At 33.9% G+C, this 18,306-nt stretch overlaps 4 protein-coding genes across 4 annotated transcripts; 1 reads left to right on the forward strand and 3 right to left on the reverse strand.

Moving 5' to 3' along the window:
• Positions 1 to 2,504: 2,504 nt before the first annotated feature.
• Positions 2,505 to 5,696, reverse strand: LOAG_02806 (MAB-7 protein; the record flags this gene model as incomplete). Its single annotated transcript, XM_003138343.1, has 7 exons — positions 2,505 to 2,627; positions 3,031 to 3,137; positions 3,713 to 3,819; positions 4,699 to 4,882; positions 5,058 to 5,195; positions 5,350 to 5,490; positions 5,684 to 5,696. The coding sequence occupies 7 exons, from the start codon at positions 5,694 to 5,696 to the stop codon at positions 2,505 to 2,507; spliced, it is 813 nt and encodes a 270-aa protein (XP_003138391.1).
• Positions 5,697 to 6,824: 1,128 nt separating this feature from the next.
• On the reverse strand, positions 6,825 to 7,838 carry LOAG_02807 (hypothetical protein; the record flags this gene model as incomplete). The annotated part of the gene is made up of 5 exons (XM_003138344.1): positions 6,825 to 6,870; positions 6,991 to 7,102; positions 7,294 to 7,357; positions 7,506 to 7,543; positions 7,763 to 7,838. The coding sequence occupies 5 exons, from the start codon at positions 7,836 to 7,838 to the stop codon at positions 6,825 to 6,827; spliced, it is 336 nt and encodes a 111-aa protein (XP_003138392.1).
• A 538-nt stretch (positions 7,839 to 8,376) lies between these two features.
• LOAG_02808 (hypothetical protein) lies at positions 8,377 to 13,842 on the reverse strand. Its single transcript, XM_020446133.1, has 14 exons — positions 13,747 to 13,842; positions 12,949 to 13,024; positions 12,693 to 12,832; positions 12,472 to 12,552; positions 12,061 to 12,232; positions 11,818 to 11,945; positions 11,295 to 11,439; positions 10,975 to 11,098; positions 10,810 to 10,871; positions 10,478 to 10,610; positions 10,070 to 10,293; positions 9,680 to 9,799; positions 8,864 to 9,212; positions 8,377 to 8,595 (listed from the first exon to the last, which is right to left on the reverse strand). The coding sequence occupies exons 2-13, from the start codon at positions 13,021 to 13,023 to the stop codon at positions 9,129 to 9,131; spliced, it is 1,488 nt and encodes a 495-aa protein (XP_020303487.1). The 5' UTR covers position 13,024; positions 13,747 to 13,842; the 3' UTR covers positions 8,377 to 8,595; positions 8,864 to 9,128.
• A 505-nt stretch (positions 13,843 to 14,347) lies between these two features.
• Positions 14,348 to 17,580, forward strand: LOAG_02809 (hypothetical protein). The gene is made up of 7 exons (XM_003138346.2): positions 14,348 to 14,457; positions 14,553 to 14,703; positions 15,235 to 15,355; positions 15,866 to 16,043; positions 16,357 to 16,451; positions 16,892 to 16,965; positions 17,443 to 17,580. The coding sequence occupies exons 1-7, from the start codon at positions 14,385 to 14,387 to the stop codon at positions 17,555 to 17,557; spliced, it is 807 nt and encodes a 268-aa protein (XP_003138394.1). The 5' UTR covers positions 14,348 to 14,384; the 3' UTR covers positions 17,558 to 17,580.
• Positions 17,581 to 18,306: the final 726 nt, after the last annotated feature.

Below are 18,306 nucleotides of genomic sequence, written 5' to 3' on the forward strand. Positions count from 1 at the left end.
TTACAAAAGTGAAAAGTGAGAGAGAAAGCGGAAAAGAGAGACAGAGAGAGAGAAAGAGAAAGAAAGAAAGAAAGAGGAAAAGCAACACTTAATGTTGTAATTAGATAATTAGCAATTGAACGATAACGATGTTTTGTTCTATGCTTAATTGTATTTACTAAATAATGAAAATAGCTTAATTTCGTATGACACATTGTGTAGTTTCGTACGACAGCAAAGTGACATTTTGTGATTTTGTTGGGAGGATGTCAAAGCGTCCCAATGGAAGGTAATTTGTTTACCAAACCAAAACTTGCCGGAATGATTTCGAAATCGATGAATATTGCATTAATCAGTGGAAAGCTAACGATGAGACAAACATTTAGGTACTATCTAGCCTATATAGCATTTGAATGAAAGAAGTGTTAACAAAATGTGCTAGCGTCAGTTGACTTTGACTGCTTTGGGTGAAAGCAAAACTTTTCCACTCTCCAGAACATTCCCCCGCCTTTCTTCTTTTCCTCTAAATCTCTTGATCTAACCTCTACGCTTACCTCAACTACCAATTGTATGTTGTTGTTGTTTTTTTTTTTTTCGCTTGTCGCAATAAAGTAACACTCTCTATTCCCTGCAGCTCTCTCTCTCTCTCTCTACCTTCCTCCCTCCTCTTTCTTTCTCTCTCTCTCACTCCCCCGCCTTCTATCTTTCTCTTAGTGAAACTAAGAGCAGAAGAATAAGAAAGGAAAAGGAAAAAGAAAAATTGAAGTGAAATTAGAGACCTCAATGAATTTTTCATCAAGAAAGAGTTCAATTTTTGCATTTTATCATTGCAACAGTTACTTCAATAGGAGAGAAAAATATCAATTTAATTATTATTCTAAAATTTTAATTATTATTCTAAAAGTAATACTTGAACACTTTCCTTTTCCTTCACACACACTTTCCTTTTCTCCTACTCTCATTCACTCTCCCTATCTTTCTTCGTCTCTCTCTTTCTCTCCTCCCCTCTTGAATCATACCAATTTGAAAATAAAAAGAAAACCGTTCGTTTATAATATTACAATTAATGAAAACGAATATATTTTAATATATAATGGAATTTGAAATAGGTATTAAAGTTTGGAAATTTGAAAGATTTCCTTCCTTGTTACATAGTTTTTTGTTGTTTGTTTATTTTTGTGTCTTTTTCTTTTTCTTTTTTCCAACCAAATCCTCATAAAAACTTTGCCCTCTCTCACTAAATTGTCATCGATTCAGTACTGTCATTTGTTTCCTTATCTGTCTGTTAATTTTAATAAACTGTTTAAACTTAATATTCAAACACAGAATAGATAACATCATATCTAAGCTAAGATCAGTGAATTATACATGTCAAACTTTTTTCTTTCGTTTTTGATCTATTAGTGATATCACTAGTAGGTTAGGAAGAAGTTTAGCTAGTATAAATATGATTTTTTTTCTTTTAAACTGTAAATAATATTGATTGAATTGAAAGAAATGAAAGGGAAAGACTGCATAATTGAAATGTTTTGATTTCATTATCATTTGTCAAGATTGTTCCAAATTTCCAATCATTTATCACTGGGTTAAATAGACGACGACAGTTTTTTTTTTCGTCGCCTAAAGAAACATTGTGTTGTGATGCGCAATGATACAGTTAAGTAATTGAGGACAATTTTTCTTTTTTTTTTGTAAAGTATTACGATTTGTAGCAAACATAGATTCTGAATGATTTGAGGGACCAAATGAAAAATGAAAAATTGACTGAGGCAAAAAAGTATGGAAGGTAAAATATTCCAATTAAATTTGCAATTTTATGATTTGTTGACGGTCAGTTCAAACCAACTACTAGTGATTATTTTACAGGAAATCCGAGACTGTCATAAATTCTGACAAGAAAGTAAAAAGACGTTTGAATATGTAAGATGAAATTTGAAAAAAGTATTCTTCAAGAGGAGTTTTTCTTAAAGAAAACAAAAAAACAACAAAACAAAAAATAAATAAAATGAGATGTAAATACAATAGTGGCAATGGTCTCATTAGCGCAAACGCGATTATGTGATAAAAAAGGCATGTATAAAAAATATCGTCCATCAATATTTTACTCAAATTTGAGCATAAAAATACCCATACAATAGAAAAACAATTTAGTAATAGTTCACTTTATTGGATATTCTCTGAAATCTTAATTCGAAATTTTAGAATATCCATTTAACAGTTTAAAATTCCATAAATTTGTTTTGTGGAAGAGTGGTGAATAATGTTGTAAGTAGCAGCAAAAGATAATATGCACGCATTTAGCACGATGAAATACCACATTTATTTCTATGAATTCAATTCGCTTCCTATTATATTTTGAACTTTTATTCATTTCCAAATGGCCGTCAGTAATTTAAATTTGACTCGAAAAGGAAGAAATTATGAACTTATCCGTTTGTCTGAAGAGAAAGAAGTGAATCCATTAGATAATTTTATTATCAAATTTGCACAATTCAATTTCATACGATTAATATTGCGAGCAATTTTCACAAGGGATAATTTTGAATCTTACGGAACATTTTCTTATATTGCGTAATTTTGTTGTGCGCGAATAGTTTGGCAACAATCATCTCCAGAAATTCTCCATTACGCCGGAAACGTCTGGTTGCCTAAAAACAAAACGCAAATCAGAACAAAGTAATTCCATCAAATTAATATATTTAAATTATGGAAAAAACCAAAATCAGAATAGTTTAAATTTAATTGCAAATCATTGAGAGCCAAATTAGCGTTGTGCAATAAAATGAACAAACTATAATGCCCTTTTGACTTTTTCTGACGATACAGTAAATATCTGATTTGATCTATACAGTTATATATATATATATATATACATATATATATATAAAAGAAACATCGAAAATCCAGATATTATTTTAAACTATAATCCATACATCCTCAAGCAACCAAGCTATTTATTGATCTGTGGAATGGTCCTCATGATTAACTTAATGGGGAGTACTGCAAAACAAATAGAACGAAGTCGAAAAAAAAATTAATTTAGAAACAAACTCCAAGAGGTAAAATTGAACTATCCAAACCAGGATGAACCTGCATATAGCTTATGTTCAGCGTGATAACATGACCGCTCATTGTGCCAAGTTCAACCATATTTAAACCTGAATATTTCCTCATATTGGATGCATATTTACAAAATCAAGATGTTATATTACCGAAGTAAATACAACTACTTTTTAAATGCATAAATGAATCGCGTAAAAAACCTAGAAATCTATCAGCAGTTCATTGTCATACATTAATCATTTCACTGCATTCATGATGACAATCTGAACCAATCTTAGATTTGTTAGAGAAATGTCAAACACTGTCCTATGTGAAAAGTAGGGGATAATGCGATTTTATTAGCTGTCATGGTTAGAAATCAGTAGGACACTGCCTATATACTGCGCACATTGTTCTACGCCTGGACTGCATCATGGTTCAGCTGAAGTTTCTGAAATTGCAACTCTGCCACCACTTACCATTACCACTTCCATGTCACGATATGGTATAAAGGTCAAGCATTTCGGAGTGCATCCAAATCATTCAGCAGATCTTTCAGCATATATTATTCAACAACATTATGGTCATCATGGATGACGAAGATTAGCTCTATTCAACTGCGAAATTTAATTCATTATTGTTCAAAAATTGAAAGATATATTGACGAAACATTCAACAGTAATGACAAAACCTTCATTGGACGAACTCAAAAGGGCCACTTCTATTGGGTATGAATTCGCTCTAAGTGTTAGAAAGCCACGCATCACACGGGTATCGTTTCCACTCCGACAAATACTTCTGTAAAAATTTCTATCATTCGAATTTCCCAATGATAGCAAAAAAAAACAATGCTAAACACAGGGACGAATTATGAAATTTAAGTTAAAACTGATTAAGAATTTTAAAAAAATTTATTTAGAATTAAAAAAATGTTTCTTGCTTCAATAAATTCGACATTTTCGCTTTTCAAGTAGCAATGTTCTGTGAATACACAATTTTTTAATGCATTCTTTATTCACATCAACTGTCATCTAATGGAGTTGATATAAAATCAGTTTAATTGAATCCTTTACAAAAGCACTAATAAGCAACAAGATGTGAAAAAAGGAATCAGCATTTACTCCATTTAATAATTAATGTAGAGAAGGTCAAAGACTCTCCCATCTAGCAGTTCAACCTTATAATTCTTAGTTGGAACCACTCAGAAACTTCTACCGGTAACAAACTACCATTGCTCCCTACCAAAAGACATACAATTTCATAGATGATGCCACCTAACATAATAATAGTTTAGTAGTATCACTAACATCATAGCAGATACAAGGCATTTACCTTCAACTACAACCTTAGAAAAAGATTGTCATTATAACTAAACCACAACAAACTTTGAGGTAAATTGTGTATAATAAGAAGATTTACCGTATTATATACTGAACCAAGTTTCAGTAAACCAAAATTTGCAAATAGCAAGTACTGAATTCTGTTACTGTACAGATTACTGTTACGGATAGAATTGGACAGAGGTGATATGCCAGCAAATTTTTCCGGTATAAGAACGGTAATTTTGAGGACAACCAATAAATAAAATCACAGTTTTTTTAGAGGTTTAAGAGGTTTTTTTCCTTTTTCTTTCATTTCGAAAAAATCATTGATAGCAGAGCTTGAGAGGTAGCTTACGTGAAATTAAATGACGGAGTTCCAAACATTGGTACTTCAGCAGGCACGACATCCAGCAATTCTTCATAGTTATTTAAATACATATCCGTTGGATATCGAAAACCTTTTGATGCCAGTGAATACCATCGACCTACCATAAATTGCAACGCTTCCAATGATGGAGGCACCGGAATATTACTTAAAACTGTAAAGAATTTTCAATATATACTATTCTACAAATCTGTTATTATTATAATCCTGCATTAATTTGTTTTTAAGATTGCATGTTTTGGAACAAAACGTAATTATTCTTTCTGAAGAGTGTAAAATTTTTATTATACGAAGAAAGTTCCAGCATATGAAATTAATTAAATCCATACTATGTTTGGGATCCGGTACGCATTGATGACAGCTCACCGCACAATTGATATCAAAAAAGTTTGTTTGAGTGCGTATCTGTTCACATTTATCCTCTAACGCCCATCGTTCACAACTTTTATAAATATTCCGACAATGTCCTTCAGAAGAGCTACATTTAATTTAAGAAGTTGCTTATTGTTTGAAAACGTGAGGAGAAAAAATAGGTGATTGAAATTAGCAAACAGATATAGATTTTCATATTTTGAAAAATTTAGTTACTTGAAATGAATATCATAGCATGAATACGCTTACTATGACAGTATCGACCCATCCAACCAAGTGTGCATACGCATGATACCTTACCAGGTAGGCAGGTGCCACCATTCAAGCATGGATTGAATCTACAGTTTTCTTTCGTAAAATTCCGTAGTGCCAGCTCTCGTTGACAGTTACCTTGAAGAAAGTGAATCAACAAATTATGTCACAGAGAAAACTGAAAATCACAAAGGATCGTTATAAATGATGTAGTAAAACACTATATGAAATGCGTTTGTTGGTTAAGTTATAAGCTATGTTAGGCTAGTTGGATTTCCTAATCAACATCTAACAGTCTCTTCGTTGCAATGAACTGTACTTCGATACTGACCGACCATTACCATTTTCACATCACAATGACATACCCAATCTATAGAAGGATTTATTTTTTATTTTATGGAATGGATTTATCTATGAAGGATTTATTGAAATTTTAAAAATAGTCTACTAACGGAAGTTCACAAGAAAAAAAAAGAGAAACCATATGTAGATGGAATGATCAGTAATGGTGGATGACAAGGATGGCAAAGGAGACAGAGAATATCGGAAAGAGATGGTAAGAAGTAAGGTTCTTGACAATGTTGGCATCAATACAACTCGAAAATATCTGATGAATTCGCATCAACAAAACGATAACCTCCTATACAATTAGATTTTCTCGATTGATAGAGAAGTATGTGATGATCAACTAAATATCCTTCCATGTAATCAAGCTAATTGAAAGTATGAAAGGAAGGAATAAGAGAAGGGGGAAATGTCAAATGACGAAATATGAAACTTACAGAAAATAATCGTCGTAACGCATAGGACGAAATATCTCAATAACATTGAGGTCCAAAAATTCCTTTTAGGGTAAGAAAATTTTGAAGGTGAATGAAGGATGAATAGTAACAATCAGAGAGACTGCGTCTTTGACAAAATCTAGTTGTCCAGTGAAGTCACAAATCGAAGAACTCGATTTTTCCCAAATGTTCACAGTGTCGGTTTTGCCAATCGAAATCAAATCATCAAGGCACGATAAAATTCTTCTTTTTTTGGGCAGCACACAAATACATAAATCAAGAAGAACAAAAACAAAGAATGGATGGTACTTTAGAGGATTATTCAAAGCGTATCAAATTTGGATATGAGCTACATCTACCAATTCAATGAATTTTGTTAACAATACACTATCAATTTCGATAATAGAAGATATTGAAAATCTGAGCAACAACAACAACAACAATATGATTATTTTTGTGATGAAAATTTGTTACAATTTTCAATACTGCCTGGGAAATGCAGCAATTCAAATAACTGCAACAGTGCTACAATACTGATAGTAATGATAATCTTCATTATTTGAAAAATTATTAAAATATTGCAAAGAATGATCAAAAAGAGATGATCGATACAAAAGACGTTGCAAACGAAATGTTGTAGAGTGTGATAGATCAAACCAGTCAGCTGTGGATGATTGGATTCATTTCAAATTATCCTACTCTCATTTCCTCATTCTTCTTCAGCTCTTCATCGGCACTGCAACATCATCATTAACAGGTTTACAAGGACAGAAAAGTTTCCAGATGTCTTCTTAATGCCTTATCCATTTATAAATGAATACTTGTTCCATCTGTCAAAATAAAATTACAATCTTACTTGAATGTGCAAATATTTGTCACCTTAATCGCATATAAATCAATAACAAATATGTACTCTTCCTTTCGATCACATCTTATTACCAAGTAACACTTTTGTCCAATCATTATTACTTAAATCTGATATATCAATTATTAATCTATCCGTTCCTTTCCCTATTTCCCTTCACATAATTAGATCAGCTTTTTCATTTTTTTTTAAACTCTTTTTATTGTCTGCTTTTCCGTTTTATCGATTTTAGTACAACAATCGCATAACCCGATTATAAATGATCACTGCATCATTTACAGCAATAGTTCAAACCAATTGGACAGCTATTTAGACCATTTTTTTCCATAAAGCTTTTCAAAACATTGTTAATCCATTCCTGAAACTTATTGTTCTACATATATTTTAGTATCCTGGGTTATTTCCAATTTTCTATGATATGTATGATTTCGAAATACTGTTTGTCTAGAATCGTTGCATTAAGTATGAAGATGTCAGGCTAAAACCAAAGTAAAACACAGGCATACTTCATCAGTCATGCCAATGTGTAGCATACTATATTGTACTAGAAAAGAAGTACCACAAGACTAATTATAGAACAATATATCACTCTCAACTTGTAGAAGATGAAAGGGAAAATAGTTTTATTACAAGAAAAAAAAAAAAAACGAATCCCAATTCCAGTTCACAAAACATTCCAAAAACCAAAATATATCATGAGCATCCTTGTAAGACAAACCGTATCAAACCGTTGAACAAGAAGATCGGATTTAGATTTACATACCTAACTCAACGAGGCGATGATGTTTTCTCTTTCGATAATTTTTTAATGCCTTCAATTTCCGATGGTCTCGAAACATTAAGCTAGTAGATAACAAGAAAATTACTTGGTCCGTTCGTAGATATTTAAAGGATATGATCCACTAGCACTGTCATTGCTGAAGCTTGGCATACTCTGAGGAGCATATCCAACATCTCATGATAAATCGACGATGTTTGTGGCACTCCCAATTTAGGTTAATCTTCCAAACTGAAGAAAAGATTAATAGAATAAGGACGACCGACCAGGAGGATTAGCGCAACAACTTGAGACAAGAGAGTAAGCAGACCAAACCTTAAACTTTAAACCACATAGTAATTCCTCACTCTCAAAGAAATTGGGAAACAATACATCTACGGCTTAGCCAAAAAGTAATTACAAAGAGACCTAAAACACGAACACCTATAAATCAAAAACCGATCCAAACCTGTCGCACCAACAGACTCAGCAAAAGTACTAATTTCACATTTTTAAAATTCAGGCATTTCGAGTACTCATTTGCTAATTCATTATCCATAAACATTATTTCACTCTCCTTTAATAAGGTGTTTTGGAGAGAATGTGAAACACAAGTCAGATTTCTTGAAGAATTTATCAGTCATTGACTACTGTGGTTATCATAATCATCTATAATAACAGTGAATTATGAAATAACCAAAACACAATGTATGAAGGAAGCACAGAAGGTAAATTAATTGAAACAACAATATACCAAACACTATTACTGATATTAACTTCGTCCCTCGTCTTCACTATATTTTCCGATATCGCCTGGCCGACAGATTACTCGGCCAAAACTATAAAAATTTTTGCATGAAAATTTCTGATTTCCGTTAAATAATGTAAGGTGTAACATGGGAAAGGACGCTTTCTTATGCAAAATCTTAATCTTAATCAGCAGGATGATCTTCGACCTAAAAACTTGAGTGCCAGAAATTTGAAAGGGAAAACCGAAATTGAGCAATAAAATATGCACTTCAAGCTATGAGAAATGTTTATGGCATCTTTATCAACATTCGTACTTCCAAATCGTAACCAGAAGATATGAAAATATCGCCTACTTACATTAGCACAAAAGCATGCCCAATACGACCGAGTATTTCCTCCCAAGTTTATTTTAATCCACCATTCCAGTTAAGCCTACAATGGTTAACTCATAAATCGGGAATAATTCGTCAAAAATTTTTCCTTTCCCTTTGTACCAAAGACAGTTCGCAGAAAAAAAAGTGGCAGAGAATGTTCGGGCGGGTTAGAAAGAAGTGCTAACGGAGTTATAATCAACACCGGATATGATTAAGTAAGCAGCCAGAAAAATACGTGTGACCTGTAATCAGTCTTCTTCACTTTCTACTTTCTTCTTGATTTCTTCCAAGAAATTATCGAAAACCTTTTGATTGCTTTCAAACTGCGCCAACTAAAAGTAACGAATTAGCATACAGTTGCAATGATGCGCTAGGAGTATGGGATTTTAAAGAACTTTCAAATAAAGACAGCATACATCAACCAACCATATCATCAAAACTACAGGATTCGTCCGCAAAATAGGCAACACAAAGCAAACTCTCAAGCAACGTCACTGCATCTTAGGAGACTGCAAATCAGTATGCAAAAAAAAGTTCCGTTTACGGCGTCAACTTTTAACCTGTTCGATCAAACCATCAGTCGGTTAGGCTTCGGCTGTTTTAACCTTGAATCCCTATACGTTTGCCAGTTAATATGTTGTAGCCTGTTTTTGAGATACACATCCAAACATGCTTCGGCAATATTTGACGATTGTTATTTCTAGATCTCAATGGAATCGGTAGAAAATATTTTACAAAATACGAAAAAAAGCAGGCTTTATCCCCTTTCTCCTTCTCCTTCAATTTTCAAAAGATTTACCAGTTCGGGAATGACAGATGTGCTGTCAATCTGAAATGAAAGATGAGTTGGGGCCGACCTACACTGCTTCATGAATTCGCCTAAACCATCTGCCAAACTTTCACTACTTCCAAATGCCACCTGAAACAGAATTGCTTATGAGACTAATATGATGTAACGAGATTTTATTGTGTATAGGAACTAGCTGGAAAAGAATTAGACCCCAGGCTGATGAATATAGTAGGAAATCAAACGATAATCTTGAATGCAAGAAAAATATAAACCTCGACATAGTATCCTATTCCCTCAAACAAAACTGCATTAGCCTTTCCCTCCTCTTACACTCATATAACCCTTTGTTACGATGTCAAACCAAACTCACTATACCAATCTCAACAAATTTTGGAATACCTTGACATAACTACCGTCGCTACTTGTCAAATCATCATCGTCATCGCTCTGCGTTTCCGTTTCTTCAGCAGAAGAATCATCTTCCTGTTTTCCACTTGCTCCATTATTTATTAAACTTACTCCAGAGGGAACAGTGGCACACTGATGCATATGGTTAGGTACACTTGTCGCAGAACACGTCGAACCAGAAGCCACGAGAGTAGGCGATGGTGATGGAGGATGTACTAAAATGATTTATGTCACTAATAAAACTGTTAAATTAAATAAACGCATAACTGTGAAGAATGCATGTGAACTACAATATTATACAAAATTGATACGTCTTAAAAATTTTCTGAATGCGACCATTTCCCATAATTTCCACTGAATTTAGTTTTCGCTAATCCAATGTACCGAAAAAGAATTTACCAGGGGAAGAAGTTGGGGTTATCTTGTCACTACCTTCCAGTGATCCTAGAAATCCTTCACCTGGAATCGAATCACTTGTAGCCGTAGTAAGCAAAGTTGAAAATGGAAATGAATGAGTCCTTGATCGGTTTTTCTAGAACAAAAAGTTATCCAATTCCGCCGGAAAAGAATTGTAATCAATTCGTCAAACTTTACTCAGCTTTTTACAAAGTGTTAACAATATTAAATTAGCTAACGAGAATATTTACCGTATTAATTTATTTCTGACACCAATTTAATAATACTGCTTAGCTGGATTTGGTTGTCACAATACAATCACAGAAAGAACATACCACTGATGCCAATCGATGCGGCAAACTTGAGCTATATGTCTGATTACTGCTCCCGTCTAGGCCTAAAAGTAAACTGAATCGATAATTCATCACAAAACTCTATACAACCACCACAATCTCATGAACTATAAATCTCAAATTAAAAACTAGTGGGAGCTCTTTTACCAAGGACGGCTTCATCACTACATACATCACCACGGCAGCAAGCATCATCTGAAGAGGATCGCGAATGGCCCAAATGGAAATGCACACGCCGTGAAGGGGTTCCTAGCACGAGTTCATTTTCTTCCTGAAAAGCTCAAACTTATAAAAATAGGGAGTAGTATACAGAACTGTACACCATATTAAATCATAATTCGACATTTCAAATATTTTCAAACACTAGTTTTTTGATTCGTGGTTTCACTGAAATTTAACAAAAATTCTAAATTACCTATTTAGAGGGTCAGTACTAAAAATGCTGGTAAGGTTTGAAAAGGTCTAACCGGTTTAGTTTCATCACTGCGAACAGGAACAGGACCGAATGGTATCAACGTTGGGATATGTGTATTTATGCTGCACTGATGTTCATTGCTATCCACATTCTCCGATGCAGCCACGGTGCTTACATTCATTTCCTGTGTCGTTGTACTGAAACTTGCAAATTAAGCAACATTGAAATAATTTAGCAGGAACCCACTTAAATTATGATGTAGCCCGTAAATATCCGTGCAGAACCAAAAGGATACAAAAAACTGAAATGTCATTAAAAAATGAAATGTTTCATTAAAAAATGAAATGTCATTAAAAATTAAAGCAGTCTCCGACTATAGAACAAAAAATTTCTGACTGTAGCAACATAGCTAACATAAAAAGTGAAGAAGATCCTTAAGATCAAGCACTCTGAAAATTCCTCACACATAAAAGAATCACAACCGTAACTAACGTGTAATAATGTAGCATCTACAACCACGTCATAACAAGTTGCAATGGTAAAGACTACCATCTTAGTAGAATTTGATGGCTTACCGGTCAATTTCCATCTTTGTACGATAGAGCAGATCAACAGAAAATCCACCAAATGGAGATGTTACCAAACCGATACGAACCTTTTTTTGCTCTTCACCCAAATCCATTTCTGGTTCTTTTTCGTAAACCTTTAAGAACATTAAATGCTTAGTATATCTTATACGACGACAGTTTAGTTACAAGTCGACTATGTGAGCTTTTAAATTTTACAATAAACGATATATAAAACTGAACAAGTCTTACTCTGTACATAATAATGAAAGTGTCAGGGCCTTGTTTACGAACATAATAACGATAAGCTGGAGTCATTCGTGATGCTACAATTGCTGATTTCAAAAGTGTCCCTAACTGGTGGTATAGTTCGGTTCTTACGTTGACGTTTCCATCGAACAATTCCGATTCATATCGGACACACCTAGAAAGTGATAAATCTATACTGATACACTGACTATTACAATTTGACTTGTTCGAAACACTTAAATCCATTTCGTCGAAAACGAATTCTGAATTGAAACTTTTGTGCTAAATAAGTTTTAAAATCCAGCTTTGTCTCGTTTCTGAATAAACTCCATAAATCTTTTACATTGATATTTCCTTTTCTAGCCGATGAGGATAACACAAGTTATCTGGAAATAAGTGCAGAAAGAGACATACCAGGATTCCAAAGGTAGGACATCGCCATCAGCGGTGTGAAGCAGAAAATCCAAAGTGAAACAGTTGGCGTTCGGAGGATATCTACAAAAACAAAAGGAGAAGTAAAAGAAGTATCTACAAAAACAAAAGGAGAAGTAAAAGAAGCGTCGAATGGAATTTCGACAGACAGATGAGAAAGAATAAAAACACAGGAAAAATGTGCCAGTCCTGGAAAGGCTAACTTTGTGACGCTTGTACGTAACTGTGCTGCCACTTCACCTAGCTCATCAATTCGTATACTGAACCAATCCGTAGAATCCGGTAATACACTACATGACTGTACAATAAGCTGACCAAGACGTGACTGAACAAGTGCTTGAACCTAAAACAAATGTCTTTCCTTTGATATCCCGAGTTGCTTCAGGTTTTTCAGATTAATGTTAAAACATCTAGACATGATTGAGAGAACTTTACCACTTGATAATAAAGACTATTTACCAAACGTGTTGTGAAGAATTTGCCAAATTTAACGAATTCTTGATATGATTTCGAGCACGTCGCTGAATCAGTCATGCTAAAAGAAAAAGTTTTCCATCTTTTGTGGATATAAACGGCGTCAAATAATATCCGAAGCAATTTGAATCTGATATGAAACTATAGTTGGACGAACTATGTGTTCATGAGATACGAATCTTCCAGAAAATCAAGTACAGATGCATTAGAGGTTTAAAACTTTGCTTAATACAACAAATCTACAAACTGTTGATGACTTCAACTTACGGATATACCTCCCATGTATAGCACTCAAAAGTGAACAGGAAGAAAGAAGAGAAGGGACGTCATAGCATATTTTCCTCACTAAATGTTCGGTAGCCTGGAAGCTATTCAAGCCTCTCTAATGAACAGCAAGAAAATTGAAATGAGATGAATTCGGATCGAAAGAGCCATTAGCAAAATGAAAAACAAAAGAATAGGATGGACAAATTCGAAATGGAATTAAAATAACGATATTTGACTTTTAGCAAGATGAAATGAAACGAAACAATCCCTACATCAACTAGTTGAGTAAGGGAAAAATCTCCATTCAAATAAATAATAAGCGCAAAAACATCTAAACTTTGTCAAAGCCATCCTCATTTTCTCCCGAAATACGACCGAAATGGTGAAATACGAAAGCAAACTATTAGGCAAATTCAAAGTGTGAGGAAATATTCATAATGGTTGACATAAGTCTACTTTGGATAGGCAATACATCGATATACAGTTGTGTGTAAGAAAGCAGTAATGTAACCTTACCGCGCATACGAGATGTCCCACGCTCGAATGCCGTAGAGTTCGGTAAACCCAGTTAACCGAGGAATAGAACTAAAATTAGGAGAGAATTTAAAAATGATCGATTAACATCTCACAGATATCTTGCTCAATTTCGATATAATATCAAAATGCATGATTTACACTTCCAAACCTAAAAAAATTGAAAGTGGTATGAAAGAGCTTGCAACTGGACCAGAAGCTGAAGTCTATTCCATCCGCCAAGTCTCTGAACCATCATTCCTAACAGCAGTCCAATATTTCCCAGAACCTGTATAGGTCTCGCTACTCCGCATTACCACACGTGTATTGCGCTCGTCCGAATTTTACAGTGCTGAAAGAAGCGAATTTTCACAAGCGTCCAGGTTCCTCCGTGCAATTTTAGCGTTTGGGGATCTGATGTACGTGAAGACGGCTTGGATGATTACTCTCGTTTTTATTCTTATTTAACTGTAAGGAGAGATACGGACGATTATTATGCTTTAATATATGTCACAGTGATTGTAAATGTCACAGTCAAGTTGTACGTTGGTCAGAAGGTCTATGATTGAATTTCACTAAATTTAGTTTTAGTTTTGTGAGATGATTTCAGAAACCGAAGAAGAGTGATAAGAACGAAGGAAATGTTACAACTTGGCCTTCTTGCCGCTGGCCATCTCCCTATTTTCTTTGCAATGTTCTTTACATTAATGCTAAGTAAGTTTCAGGATTTCTCCTTATTTTTGCTTTACATTTTCACACTTCCAGATTTTTCTGTTGTTTCTTGATATTGTGAATTTGAATGGTTGTAGGCACATCGTATGTGCTGGCAGTATGGCAAGGTGATGTAGATCCGGTTTTTCCGTACATTTCATCTTCTGGAGATCGTCGTCCAGAATCGTGTATCTTCAGTATGATGCTCAATTTATGCTCGTTTCTGCTAATGCTTATCATTTATTTAAGGTGCTTAATTTTTAGGTCGATTTGATTTTAGGATGGTTTTTGAAATAAATATGGTTGAAACTGAGGAGTAATTGGTGGACTTGAACTTCGGGATGGCTTCAAACTTTCGTGTAATTTATTAGGACAAGTATGTTGGGGAGTTTTAATTCTGTGTACAAATGAAAACGTGTGAAGTTTATTTGAGATTAAAAATGGACGTGTACGAAGTGGGGGTGATGGCCAAGTAATTATGGGATGATAAAATAAATCAGTAGGGGAGCGAAGGCAACTTCTGTATGTATCGAAAAGATTCTATCATGGACTGAATATTGATACCTAAATTTATAGCTTACAAAATTATGAAAACGAGTATGGTATTGACATTGCTAGAGACTTCATCTCAGAATGAAAGTGGAATGCTTGAATCGCAAAAATTTTATTATATATTTTGGTCACATCTTCGTGGTAGAAAATATGAAATTTACCATTTTAAATTTAAAATGGTAAAAATTTACCATTTTCGTGGTAAAAATATGTGGCAAATCTTCGTAGGTACTCGTTAGTAGTTGAACTCAACCGGGACTCAGACCATCGCCTGAAACGCTTGAATATTTTTACACTCGCTATCGGTATGATTGGTGGAATTGGGATGTTTGTTGTCGCCAACTTTCAGGTATGTTTAACGAAGTTTAGTCGTAACATATTGAAGTTATCATCTGCCGAGGTTTTATTTGTTTATTTTTTATATTTAATTAAAAGAAAAAACACTGATGTGACTTTTGCAAATTTTCTTCATCTTCATCTTCCCCTCCTCTCTCTCTCTCTGATAATAGGTGAATTAAAATTGACTTCCATGAGCGGTCAGATTATATGACGAATTATATTGTATTGAGATATTCAGCTTACTTCATTATTAAATATTTGGTTACATTAATTCCCAGATATTGAAGGATTTTCCCTGTGTCTGTCAGATAGATGACAGTAACTACCTCAAAGAAATGGAATTTAGTAAGTCAAGACAGTCTAAATTCTAGTTGTAAGTCAAATCAATCAAGAAACAATACTGGACATAAAGTGGTCTTGTGGTAACATTATGGCTTATTTCAGGGTTTAACTAGGATGAATTGGATTAAAATCTAAACACAATAACTAAAGTAGAGTTTCATTACAAAGCTTTTTCTAGGAATCAGCTGTTATTATTGTACATTTAATTGGAGCATTTCTATGTTTCGGGTGCGGATGTTTTTATATGCTTTTGCAATTTTGTCTTACCGTTTACATGTGTCCATTATACAACAGCCGTCGAATTGGTTTCATCCGTGGTGCAGTGGCATTATTTGCCCTGCTGTGCTTTATCACAGGTTGTCACTTTCAATTTTAAAAAAAATTTCCGACTTCAACATTATTTACCGAACTAAAGCACTTGGAATGAATGATTGCTTACTTTCGTTTAAAGATTGGCATAGTAATTGTTATCCGTTCAGCAGCTTCATATATAACGTTGAAATTGAGGACCTTTTCCAAAAGTGGCGCCACATTTCCATTTAATGATGGGAAATGAAAGGAAGAAAAAAAAGAGGGGGGGGGGGGCTAGTAATAAATAATAAGGGCTAGTAATAATAATGAAGGGACTCAACAAAATTGTAGTTATCCCAACAGAGTTATATTTTTTAGTTGTTTCATTTGGTGTAGCTGCATCAAATGAATTTCACAAGCATTATCCTGATCAGCCTACACCGCGGCCTTGGTCCAGAAAAACAAAGCAACCCGTAAGATTTCTTTCATTCCATTTTTTCTTCAGGATAGGACATTTCCAAAGATTTTCTATTTTGTTACTAAAACTGATTTACCACTGCGCCTAGATATTAAAATTTTGACGGCTAATAATATTGCGGGACGATGTGTTGTATTGCTGAGCGCTTTGGACAAGTCAAAAAAGTGATGTTTCATGTTCTGCTAAATCTAGGCCGTCAAAAATTCCATTGGTTAAGATGGCGATTTTAGCGGAAAGATCTGATGGCTGTCATCAGAAGCCTAGCAGTCCATTAAACAGCATTTTGTGGCATAGAGTTGAGCAATCGCTCATTCATCAGAATTAGACATGTTGATTTATGATCTGTGGGTACAAATTCTTTGCGTTTACAGTTAAAAATGTCAAGTAGTTATAAGGGAAATGATCTTCTTAGGTATTCTTTTAGTTTATTTTCAGGGTTACAATCTTCACTGCATTTCCGCTATTGCTGAATGGTGTTTAGCAATATGCAACGTGTTATTTATATTGAGGTATACTTGCAACACTTTCAGATCAAACTTTTTCCTAGTTTTAAAAGTTCTGTATCTCACTGTGCTTTAGTTTAGATCGATTTGATAAAATCTTCACAGAAAGACAATGGAAAACGTTTATTTTTGTCGAAGTATTTTAGCTATTTGGTGGGATAGAAAAAGTAATTTTGATACTAACATCATTTTTCCTCTTCTCTGATATCATAGCATATTTCATTCGATTGTTTACATGGTAAACTTTTTCTTTTGTTCGGGGAATATTCAAAAGCACTTTCATTTTTATTTCAGACCCCAACATTTCGCAGTTTCTTCATCTCATGAATTTTATATGGATAGTAATCATGTATCAGTGCCGTTACAGTTCAGATTTAAGAAATCATACTTTTCAGAATCAGATTTTCTTTTCTTTCAAGGATTATAGATTCCATACCAACTTTGTTGATTGTAAGAGATTGCGATAATGAATTTACTTTACAGCTTCTCTCGCGATTTTGAGAAACTTCGTGTTGAATTGAATGTGCAACCGCTAGTTTCGCACTTGGATCACAGTCCGCTGTGGCGCTCCGCTACCGATCTTAGTTCACCATATTGATGGTGAAACGTATACTTGTAATTGCTTGTAAAAATCTAAAATATGTATATTTGTAAATCATCATTGCTTGAGAGATTGTTTTGATTTGTTGGGAGAATTGATTTGTTGATTGGCGTTGTTACTTCCTTCAGGAGATTCATCTTTGCCCATAAATTACATTCTTTTAGGATACTTGCTAAAATAACTGAGTGAACAACTCTAATCACTATATAATCGAAATTCAGCTGATTTATAACAATATACTTCAAATTAATTCTCTCAGTTAATTGCTTTAGGACAACAGTTCCCTTAAGTTTTAAGGCATTTGCCGGATACATTTCCACAGATTTGTATTCGAACTCTTACATGACATTATTATGACTTTGATAGCAACTTATCATCACAACATTTGGCGTGTGGTTAGAAATCATCGGAATTTCGGGTGTAAGGCAGTGGGAAGCTTCTGACTTTGTTTTACTTTGTTCGATGTTTTTTTTAAATGTTTATCCTGAGATCATTTTTCTATTAAGATTACATTTAACATTCAAGGGGCCGAAATTACTTCAGTTTAGAAACTGTTTATTTCAGGAAACATTTTACGTACTGTTTTTCATCCTAAAATTGTCAATAGTCCAGCAATTTCAATATCATGTCGCTTGTTACATGTAAAGAAGAATGAAATGTTTATTGTTTTTAAATTCATATATTGTTTATAGTTTTTTAATTCATATATTTCTGAATTCACCTGTATTAGTCTTTAGTTTCATCGA

Source organism: Loa loa (genome assembly GCF_000183805.2).
Source record: "Loa loa unplaced genomic scaffold supercont3.3, whole genome shotgun sequence".
NCBI classification, from domain to species: Eukaryota; Metazoa; Nematoda; class Chromadorea; order Rhabditida; family Onchocercidae; genus Loa; species Loa loa.

What these genes read in the sequence shown, in the direction of transcription:
- LOAG_02808 (XM_020446133.1), bottom strand. Translation starts at nt 13,023, where the DNA reads ATGACTGATTCAGCGACGTGCTCGAAATCATATCAAGAATTCGTTAAA. An exon ending in ACAAAGATGGAAATTGACCG is followed by an intron (nt 11,440 to 11,817) that starts GTAAGCCATCAA and finishes TGCAAGTTTCAG; the next exon opens with TACAACGACACAGGAAATGA. An exon ending in AACCCCAACTTCTTCCCCTG is followed by an intron (nt 10,294 to 10,477) that starts GTAAATTCTTTT and finishes AAATCATTTTAG; the next exon opens with TACATCCTCCATCACCATCG.
- LOAG_02809 (XM_003138346.2), top strand. Translation starts at nt 14,385, where the DNA reads ATGTTACAACTTGGCCTTCTTGCCGCTGGCCATCTCCCTATTTTCTTT. An exon ending in ATGCTTATCATTTATTTAAG is followed by an intron (nt 14,704 to 15,234) that starts GTGCTTAATTTT and finishes AAATCTTCGTAG; the next exon opens with GTACTCGTTAGTAGTTGAAC. An exon ending in TTGTTGTCGCCAACTTTCAG is followed by an intron (nt 15,356 to 15,865) that starts GTATGTTTAACG and finishes AGCTTTTTCTAG; the next exon opens with GAATCAGCTGTTATTATTGT.